At 33.9% G+C, this 10889-nt stretch overlaps 1 protein-coding gene across 1 annotated transcript; it reads right to left on the reverse strand.

Moving 5' to 3' along the window:
- Window positions 1-284: 284 nt before the first annotated feature.
- On the reverse strand, window positions 285-9252 carry LOC114278694 (beta-galactosidase). The gene is made up of 19 exons (XM_028220794.2): window positions 8717-9252; window positions 8423-8518; window positions 8209-8321; window positions 8043-8109; window positions 7811-7903; window positions 7549-7692; window positions 7021-7109; window positions 6807-6912; window positions 6622-6709; window positions 5790-5908; window positions 5532-5696; window positions 5154-5332; window positions 4936-5045; window positions 3309-3418; window positions 3103-3213; window positions 2913-3023; window positions 2006-2211; window positions 1583-1919; window positions 285-788 (listed from the first exon to the last, which is right to left on the reverse strand). The coding sequence occupies exons 1-19, from the start codon at window positions 8891-8893 to the stop codon at window positions 678-680; spliced, it is 2532 nt and encodes an 843-aa protein (XP_028076595.2). The 5' UTR covers window positions 8894-9252; the 3' UTR covers window positions 285-677.
- Between the last annotated feature and the right edge of the window lie 1637 nt (window positions 9253-10889).

Genomic DNA, 10889 nt, shown 5'->3' on the forward strand with positions numbered 1-10889 from the left:
TAAGTTTTTAGAGACAGATGCTTAAAACTGAAGAACTCAAAAACACTCTGATATTAATGAGTGTATTCAAATCCTCAAAATGGGAAAAAGTTGTGATATCTATATCGATATTATTTCACCAGCGTGCAGCTTTTGCTGATACTGTGAAATTCAGATACAAAGGGCAAGACACAAAAATTGCAATTTTAGACAAAATTTGACAAGCCTGATACTATTAGTACACCATTCGAAAGCCTTACAATGACAAAGCAATGAAAGCAATTGCTTCAAAGAAAAGGAAGATATACATAGAGAACAATAACTATGAAATTAATGAAAGCCAAGAGCTTACATGTTCGAAAAAAACATGATGTATTACAATATAAGCACATGGACACATTTACTACGTCTCAATGTGCTTGTAACCCCCTGCACCTCCAACCTCTGAAGACAACAACTACTTTATCTACATTAAACTTGCACATCATTTTCAGAATTTATATGGGCTTTGAACCAAATGGTGTGTCGTATATTTCTACAACTTCACCTCTTGGCAAAGCCAAAACAAATGGTCACCATGATCTTTGATGAACGATGTTACCAGAAAAACAAAAATGTAAAATGATTTGAGAATTTGTATGAAGCGTGTAGAAGAACTAAACTGGGACCTTGTATGTATGCTACGTTCTGCGTCATCATCAACTACAAATGACTTCCACAGAGAGTTTCTTCATGACACTTGGACACGGATCTCCTCCAAACGCCTCAGGTACCACAGGTACCGAACATGATTGTTGCCCAATGCAGTACTGCAAGAAAAAAGATTCATGCTTAAGTAACTGGAACAGCAAAAAAAATCAAAGCAAAAAAAAAAGGGTAAATGATCTTGCTAAGGTGAAATACAAATTAGAAATACAAATTAGACACAGAGGCTAATTAAATTCTTTGAAAGTAAATGTCCTTAAAACTTGTGCCTTGTGACATAAGAACTTGAGTTAGATACGACCAGAGATCCTCTATCTCCAAATAACCCTGTCCCCCTTTCCCAAATCACTCACAACCATTAGATATGTTTTTAAATTTTCACATGATATGAATTGGGACAAAGAGACATGGATGTTTGGAGACAGAGGATCCTTGGCCGCTAAATATGCCCTACTTGTAATTCAAGCAAGTGCAGAGTTCCGTCTAAATAGCAACAAAATATAAAAAGTCCGTCGCAGTTGGCTATGAGACATACAAGTCATTTTCTGGAAAAGCCTTCAATTGGACTGCCTCTGTTGGTTAGGCAGGCAGGCAGGCGAACAAAAAGAAATTTGGGAAGGCTTAGATAAATCAGAAAGTTAATTCAAATAACCAAGTAACCAAGTAACCATTATATCATACTTCCTACTTTTGGTTAAACCATAGAAGAGTTCAAGATAGGGAGTGGGAGGGGGGCCAGGGTTCCAGAGCAAGGAGCGAGGCCCCAACAGGAGTTTCTTGCTACTAAGGGTTAACCCTTTGGGATTGTCACAAACTAAGCAAAACAAACTCAATAACTAACCAAAAAGAAGGCACAACCTCAATAACATCCTTTATTTATTGCAAACTATTTGCTTACCTTTTCAAAGATATCATAAGAATGAAATGCATGACAGCTCCCCTGACGGAAACTTCCACAAACCCCTTCTGGTGTTCCAAAGCTTGCAAATTTAATTGATGAGATTTTCTGACCAGGCGAACAAGACAAATGGGCTTTAGGCCTCAGGGGTCTATTGACTTTACCGGAGGCTTGCAACTGCCAATTCACTAGAGTTGGCTGCCACTCAAAAATATCCGCACACACACTTCCTACTTGTCTCTTCACCAAAGAAATGCCATATGGATTTCCCCCCCACTCTTCGAACACAACCAACAAATTCCCCGTTGGATACAGCCAGGAACGGGGAACGTGATACCTGAAATTATCAGCCACTTGTCAGTCAACCAATCACTATTTCATTACAGAGAATAAAGTTCCAGAGAAAGTTGTTTTATAGCTCACCATCTTTGGGAAGCCTCCCCACAATTGCTTAGGCATTTCTTCTCATAAAACCAACCAGCATAATTACAGGCACTACAAGAACCAGTTGCTTTGTATCCAGGCCAGTAGCGTCCAATGCTTTTCCCGTTTATCCATACATTACCTTTACCCATGGTATTCATATCCAAAGCCAAAGGTTCATTTCCCACAGGAGCATTGAAAGCAGTCTGGAAGCACCACAAGGAAATGTCAGTTCTAGCTTTAGTAGCCTAAGGCTAAGTTTTATTAGGATTAAAGTGGTGGAAAGTGAGGGAGAAAGAAGAAAAAAATGTAACCTTTTCTGAGTCTGTTTAGCATGAAAGTGGTAGAAACTACGAAGTTAGTTTTCCTGTACAACCCATATCAGCATGACAACTATGTTTTTAATTTCTTGCAAAATACGCACAAAAACACAAGAAATTTATATTTGTCCATGAAAGGGTTACTTCTAATTAAAATTTCAAATTTCGCACTTATTTTTTGGGTGTTTGGGAAGTGGATTTTTTTGTAGGTTTTTTTAGTTGTAGGATATTATTGGAGAAATTTTTTTATGTTTAGGAAGATAGTTGGGTTTTTTTGTGGTTGGGTGTGATGTTTGTGAGAGACAAAGTGATGATTATAGGGTTTGATGTGATATTTTGTTTGGATTGGTTTTTTTGGATTTTGTAAAACATTTGTCTTGTAGTGAAAAAAATCAAAAAAAAAAACCCAAAAATTTAGTTGCCAAACACCGCCTTTCTTGCAGAGTTTTCATGCTAATCAAATTCTAGCAAGAAAGTATATTTCTCCTTTATGTGTTCTTTTCTTTCACTTCACTTTCTACAACTTCCACTTTCCATTCTTTTTTCCTTTCTAATCAAACAAAGCCTAAGTAAAAGGCATTACTCACCTTGTACCATGTCAGTGGCTGTTTTTGTGCCACAAAAGAACCTTGGGCCCATTCAACAGAGGAGCTTCCACTGAGCGAATGAAGACTCAATGCTTCTCCTTTAAGACCAATCTGATTAGGGACACAAGGTTAAATAAACTACCTAGGATGCATAGTAATGAGACAGGTTGTAGAATGTCTCAAGACAAACCTTGTAAGTCCATTTTTGCCATGATAAGTCCCTGCTTCCCTCATTGAGACCATTCAGTGAAACTGGGCCAAGAACACCCGCATTCCATGTCTCAAAATGTGGTCCAACATTCTGATTGCAGAACAAAGGAAGCAAAGAAGCAAGAAAATCAACTTTAGGTTACCATGAAACACGTATGTCAAACAAGAGAGAGAGAGAGAACGAACCGGGAGACCAACAGCAATGCTTAGCAGTGCAATCGTGTTTACACCAGCTCTCAGATTCACACCCTGATTGAATGTTAATCTTGGGTCTTCTAAACTTCCATAGGCAGTTCCTGCCAAAAATAGGACACAAAATATTAGAAGAAAATACGTAGAAAATAGGCCAACAACAAACCCCTTGTTGCATAAAGTAGTCCTCCTTTTTGGTTGGAACCATAGTTGTCAAATCGGGATTCGTATCGTGAATCGAAATGGCCTCGTACCGAATCGCGAATCGAATCGAATCGTGAATCGTGAAGATTCGGTCACTTTTTCTAAATTATTTAAAAACATATATATACATATTTAGATGTTAAATATATTTTATGAATATAAAATATTTAGACTTAAATTAACAAAAATGTTATTTTGAATGATAATCACGTAATTTAATAGGTAAGAAGTTAACAAAGGTTCCTATGTAAAATCATCATCTTACTTTTTTTTTTTATATATATATTTTTTATCAACCATTCTTAATAAAGATAATAACCAAATAGACAAACTATTAATTTCTAAAGTAACAATAGTTAACAGCGATATTGATATTTGGACAATAAGCATATATGCTTTTCTAAGTAAGAGTGAGCAAATAATAAGAAAGAATTATTTAGGATATTTTATTTTAAAGTCTAAAATATTTTAAAAGGTATAACTAACCTCACACATGTAATATTCAATTTAATAAAATAGTAATAGATAATTCATAATGTAACTTTGATCTTAAACATCTTTAGAAGATATATTACAATTTTTTGAAGGGGAAAAAAATGAGAAAAAAGGTTAAAAATATGTTAGATCTGACTGAATCTGATTAGATCCTATAAAAAACTCCATGATCACTAAAATAACAACAAATCATATATATATGTTGGTTATTTTGATATTAAATGCTATTATTATGTCATTTTCACTAAAAAGATGAAAAAAAATGAGTCGAAAATATGTCGAATACTATAATTTCAAAAATTACATGAATCGTAAAAAGTGAATCGAATCGTGAATCGATTGTGAATCGTGCGATTCACTAGAGATTCACTTCCAAAATAGATTCACTCATAGATTCGTATCGATTTTGCAAAAATTGCGTATCGAATCGCGAATCGAATCACGAATCGTAAGATTCTGACAACACAGGTTGGAACCGAGATTGAGAAAGAACGATATCTATTGTGTTCTCACAAAAATTTCAAAAGAGATTTACAAGGCGGCTAAAATTTAGAAGTGATGCAGATTAATGAAGTTAAATATTGCCACCTTTATTTTTCTTGACTAGGAAAGAAACTACTGAAAGCAAGATACTACAATTATATTAGCAATTCGGCTTTCAAAATAAAATAATTCGCTTTTGTGATCAGAAGTGATTTTCTGCTATTTTTGACAGTTTTTTACTTTATGTAATTTTGGCTTGATTTGGGGTGTGGATTGTGGCTTGGTCACCAGGCAATGTCTGCATTTGCCACAAATTAAGTTGTAAGTCTCTGAGGCTAATCAGTAGTTTTTGAGTAATAATAATTCAGAGGTGTTCTCTTTCTATATTGTTTTTTGTATTTCCTTGCGTTTTCCGTTCATTCCATACGCTTCTGCTCACCTGATAATTGACCGTTGATGAAAACATGCAAAGCATGACCAGCAGACAAAACCGTAAGAACAGGATAGTTCCCACTCTTCAAAAATCCTTCATATGGATCAATCTTGACACTGGAAATTTGAAAACGTATCAATAGCACAGATCAGAGATTAGTCAAGTGTAAAAATATTTTTGTTGGAAAATTCTTCACTGGAATGTTATATGGATTATAGACTCACTCTGTCATATACCACAGATAATCAGACATATCCCTGGTGGTATTTATCTGCTCCAACAACCCAGCAGTTGTAAACGAATTGTCATTGTAAGAGGCTGGCTCTTCGTTGAAGGATTGCCAGGAGAACCCGATACCATAAACAGCAGGAATCATCTTCATTTGTGCACTTTGAGCTCCCACCTGTACATAGTTATAGTTCGGTGTCAATATCTTGTTTACTGAAAACATTACATAGGGAAATAATAATTGATCAATCCCAACATATATACAGAAAGAACTGAGGAGGGATTTGTGGACCCTTCCCTTTTCCTGACTTGATCCAAACACAGCCTTTAATAAAAGTGAGGGAATACAAAACAACCAAGAGTTCCTTTCTCACCCTTGCAGTGTTATAAACAGTATTCTTGCAGTCGGGAAGAATGCTGATGGACCAAGGAGGTAGGTTGTAATGCAAATTTGCAAAAGACACTTTTGCAAAGGATTTCGAGTCGTGGTTTGTGAGGAATGCAGCACAAGCTCCGGACTTTGTTTTGAATACATAAGCCTGTGAGAGCAGTGAAAAGGAAAGAGCCTAATTTAGTTTCAAAATCAGCAGGAGATACGATGATTGGTTCAAAGAGAATTGATGTTATCTAACCTCCTGATTGTTTCCAAGAGAAAACACAGTGGGATCTCCAGAAACTAAAGCTGGCTCACACAGCTTTATTGCTCTGTGTAGATCTTTCAAATGGCCCCATTTAGGTTGCCTTAATAGTCCTAGACAGAGAGAGGAATTATCCTAAGTTTTCCAAAGAACATATTATCTTGAAAAACTTAAATTCAGACCTTGTTCATGACATGAAACAAAGTAATGATAAAGAAATGCAGAAATTGGGAAAATTTTCATTTGGTGGAGATTTAAAATTTGCAGTAATAATGACAGAAAAATTATCCAAAGAAAATGTCCATTTGGTGTGGGGAATATGATGGACCCACCATTGAAATGGATAGTGTAAATAAATAAATAAATAATTATGGACTTTCTTGAGCCATCCCCACCTCCATATATCAGGAAATTAATGACATTTTTTTCATGATCAAAACAGTAATAGAGATATTACAAACAGAATGTTGCAATCAATTTGATCACCATCGTGAACACTTAACATGAACCACGTCACAAATATGGAGGGGTATACAATTACTTCAAAAACAACGCAGCTCAATTACGAGTTGCCCCCTGGCTTTTTGTGAAATGACAGTAGCAATAACACTGCCGTGGCAGTTTGTGTATGGTGTGACAGGCTGGCAATTGCATAAGTTACTTCCAGTAGGAAATCCGAACTTAAAAACACACGCCTTTTTCTTGGTTCAAATTTTAGTACATAACAATATATCAACTAATATATTCCTTATCACTTAAGTTATAGGCTACATGCCACATAAACAGTTTGGAGATAACCAAACTAAGATGATCTTAATCTGCATACCATATTCATCGAGAGGAGCATCATAATCATAGCTAGTAGCAATAAAAGGACCACCAGAAGTCCTGCCAAAATTTGTTCCTCCGTGATACTGGAAGCACAAAAACAAAGAAAAGGATGACAAAGAATTAGTCAAATCAATACACGAATCGGACTCACTCAAGTAACACGACAAACAATTCGCTTACCATATAGTAGTTAATGAAAGATCCTCCTTTTTGTATAAACCTTGCAACCGAAAATGCCAAGTCTTCAGCAGGACGATAAGGGACTGCACCTCCAAACTCGGTGAACCTGCATGAATAATTGAAGTGCGCAATGATTAGCTAAGAAATGCATTGCAACTCTCTTATGACAAAGTACGAAAATTAAGCACAGCACAGATGACATGTGTGTAATCACCATCCAGTCCAGGCTTCAGTCCACATCTTGGGTTTGTAAGCTTTATTCGGTGAGAAATAGTCACAATAAAAGCCATTACAAGTATTAATCTGTGCATGATAAAAAAAACTATGTCAAAATGTAACTAAGAGGTGATATGACTTCAGTAGGTATTAAGATCCTCTTGATTTAGACAAAATAATAGTTAAATAAGTAAATTGATTCACAATAGATAAATTATTACTTTTGCAACTGTGAGATAGAAAAGAAATAGAAAACATCATTATAAGTTGAAACAGAAGTGAGATACGGTATCAGGCTATGAATACAAAGAGTGGACAATAAATAAAGACAGAGCACAAGGCCCAGCCATGTGGTGCAGGGGAGATAAAAATTCACATCATTCATGACCACACAAAGGGACAACACACTGTTTCATAGCACCCCACCAAACATAAGCGAACATAACACGAAAACCATCAATAATGTCTATGAAAACACAAGAAGAAAAGGTTAAAAACAGTTTTAGCAACAAGAGTTGACACTTACAATGGGATCAGGGGCATCATCTTGCTTGCACATGACCCATGGGACTGCGGTGCCAAGTCCCACAGCCATTTGAGCTGCCCATTTGGCATATGCTTGACCGGGTGCACCAAGTTCGTACTCCATGGGTCCATATTCATTCTCAATCTATCACATACATTTTTTAGCAGGATAATACTATTGTTAATTTGCTTTTTACTTTTACTCAAAACATAAAGCAATTCACTGAAACATGGGAAATAATAGAATGGTCTAGTTTGACTACCTGAGATAAAATTACTGGACCACCCTGAGACTCGTATAACCTTTCGGCTTTCATCATATTGACAATTTTCATGGTAAATTTTTGCATTGCGGCCTTCATTACAACAATTTAGACATCAAAACCGAAGCTGATGTTTACCACCAAATCACATCAATGGAATAGGAATAGGAAAAAAAGAAAAAAGAAGATGTTGATGGAAATGGAAAGTTGATAAGAGCCAAAGTTGCCTAACCTTGAAAGGCCCATTATCTGTCCTGAAACTGATACCAGGAACATACTTGAGCCAAACAGGAAAACCCCTGAATTGAACGAAAAAAAGGAAGTGCTCAAAATCAATATATATTTGCTAAGATATAGATTGTTTTAATGCTTTAATAGAAATCATAAGCTTTTATTACCCAAAGTTCCATTCAGCACAAGCATAGGGACCAATCCTAAGATGAACATAAAGGCCTGCTTGTTTCACCAGCTTGATAAAATTGACCAGATCAAACCTCCCCTCAAAATAATACTGCAAACATAAACAACAAAAACAGTTTTACATAAATAGATATATACACATCATTGGATAGAGAGAGAGAGAGAGAGAGAGAGAGAGGGTTAGGTTGTTACTTTGCCAGGTTGGGGTTCATGCCCATTCCAGAAAACATAGGTCTGGATTACATCCAAACCTCCTTCCTTTGCCTTTTGAATAAGATCTGGCCACATCTGCAACAAACCGAGAAAAAACCCACAAAAAATTAAACCCATTTTGGAGAGAGAAAAGAGAAGAGACCCATAAAGTGAAAAGCTAATATGCTTCAAACCCATTTTCTGAGCAACTCCAAGAAAGAAAATGAAAGAGAAAAAAGAAAGAAGAGGGAAAATCAGAGAGAGGAATGAAGCACATTTGACAAACAGACATACCTCAGGAGTACTACGAGGGTAGTGAATGGATCCAGAAATAAGGATCCTTCGTTGGCCATTAATGACTATGGCCTTACTGTCATATGAAACAGAGGCAGTACAAGAAGAAACCCAAGAACACAATACCACCACCAAAACCAACAGTTTCAGCATTACTAGCTTCAAGCCCATCTCCATTAAACCCTTCCTAATACACCTTCACAAAGCAATGGTCTTTTCTCTCTCTCTTATACCCTACCACTTTGTTCCGTACTTTTTATATTTTTCACAGAGAGAATGATATGCACAGAGACAGAAACAGAGAGAGAGAGAGAGAAAAAAAACAGTGTGTTGTGTTGTAGTTGGTTTTTTTTTCTTTTTCTTTTCTTTTCTTGAGAAAGAAAATGCAGGGTATCAGAGTAGTAATAGCAAGTGTGAATGTGTGAGTGAGATTAATGGGTTGGTTGGGATAGAGAGGCAACTACTTTGGAGCTTTTTATAGCTGGCTTTTAAACACTGAAGAGAGAAAGAGAGGTACCGTTTTGGAGCCATTTATTGTGGGACCAACGCGGAGTTTCACAACTTTCATCCACCCAAATTAATTTTTAATAATTCCTTTCTAAAAAAATATATATTTAATAATTAGATCAATTATGCAAATGTTCTTTAAATGTATACTATTAATTTCATTTTAATTATTAATTTTTTTAATTGCAACCTTAAGCTCTATATATTAAATTTTTTTCCTTCATGAAGTAGTAATTACTATATTAATAATTAGATTACAACGTATGTTAATATGTCTCTAGAAATTTAAATTTAAAATTTTAATCACTTTAGTACCTGAGTGTCCCTTGAATGACCAATTAAAGAATGATGCAATTATATATAAGTCTTTAATTTATCAACTTATACTTTATTAAGTTCTAACTAAGTTTTTTGTGAATTTTCAAGTTTCATTAAATTTTTTAATAGTCGGAATTTCCCTTTAAACAATTATTGTTCATCATTTATGATTATCTATAAAGGAACATGATGATTTCATATTTATTTTGATTTTAAAAACTTTAAAAATCAACTTTTAAATTGAAAAAACTAAAAATTAAAAAATTAAAAAAATTATTTGCAAAAAAAAAACTAAATTATTTTTTTTGCAAAACTAAAAATTTTGTATGTATAAATGAGCATGATAATGGAACATTGATGTGCAAAAAAAAAACTTTAAAAATTAAAAAAAAAAAATGATGATGTTCTCAGTTTTAAAACTGAAAAAAAGTGATAATGTTATCGATTTTATTAGATAGTTGAATCAAACTAATAAATAAAATGATAAAAAAGTTGAATCTCATACTCTATTTTTTTTATCGGTTAGTAAAATAATTATTTGAAACATTATTATACAAAATTGATAATGTTCTTAATTTTAAAAACTAAAAAAAATAAAAATAAAAAATGATAATTTTTTCATTTTTACTTGCTTTGTTTGGAAACAAATTATTTTAGTAACTTTTTGACTAAAACATATAATTGCCAAACGATAGGACTTATTAGTTCAAAAAATCTTAAATAAGACATGAGTCATCATAATATTTGTAAATAGAACTTATATATAATTAACTCTTAAAAAATTGTCTGAGATCTCTACATATTAATTCAATATAATCTCATCTAGTAATTGTTGTCTAAAGAATAGACGAAAAATATGTAAGTTTAGCCTCTTATCAAGCATTACAAGACATAAAAAAAACATAGCAGGCTTTTTATATCAAATATTATCCACCAAATTATTAAAAATGATATGTATTTTTTTTTTTTTTGTAATGCTATTTTTATGAGTAGTGATTAACAACTCTAAAATTAGAATTTTAATTTGAGATATAGTGATGTGGCGTAGAAATAAATAAATAAAAACACAAACAATCAAGTATAAACATTACATCACATGGTAAGTTCCACCATTAGAGTTTTTCTTAGAGTTCCAAAATTAGAACTCTCAATCGTTTTTTTGTTTTTTTATATGTTCCATTTTGTAAAAAATGTGCATTTTGTGTGTCTTGTGGTTTATTTAGGTAAGAAATGAGATAAATTTTTGGAGAAATTACACTTCAGTCTGTCTTTTCAAAAATAATTATAGAATCATTGAAAAGTTTTTAATTTTAATTATTAATATTTATAAAACTTACCGTTTATTTGT

This window comes from Camellia sinensis, chromosome 15 (genome assembly GCF_055761805.1).
Source record: "Camellia sinensis isolate YWXY chromosome 15, ASM5576180v1, whole genome shotgun sequence".
In the NCBI taxonomy this organism is placed as follows: Eukaryota; Viridiplantae; Streptophyta; class Magnoliopsida; order Ericales; family Theaceae; genus Camellia; species Camellia sinensis.

Bases quoted from the DNA above. Each gene is read 5' to 3' on its own strand.
- LOC114278694 (XM_028220794.2), bottom strand. From the start codon at position 8,893: ATGGAGATGGGCTTGAAGCTAGTAATGCTGAAACTGTTGGTTTTGGTG. The intron at 8,322-8,422 runs GTAACAACCTAA...TTATGTTTGCAG, and splicing joins ATGAACCCCAACCTGGCAAA to TATTATTTTGAGGGGAGGTT. The intron at 6,913-7,020 runs GTGATTACACAC...TTATTCATGCAG, and splicing joins ACTGAAGCCTGGACTGGATG to GTTCACCGAGTTTGGAGGTG.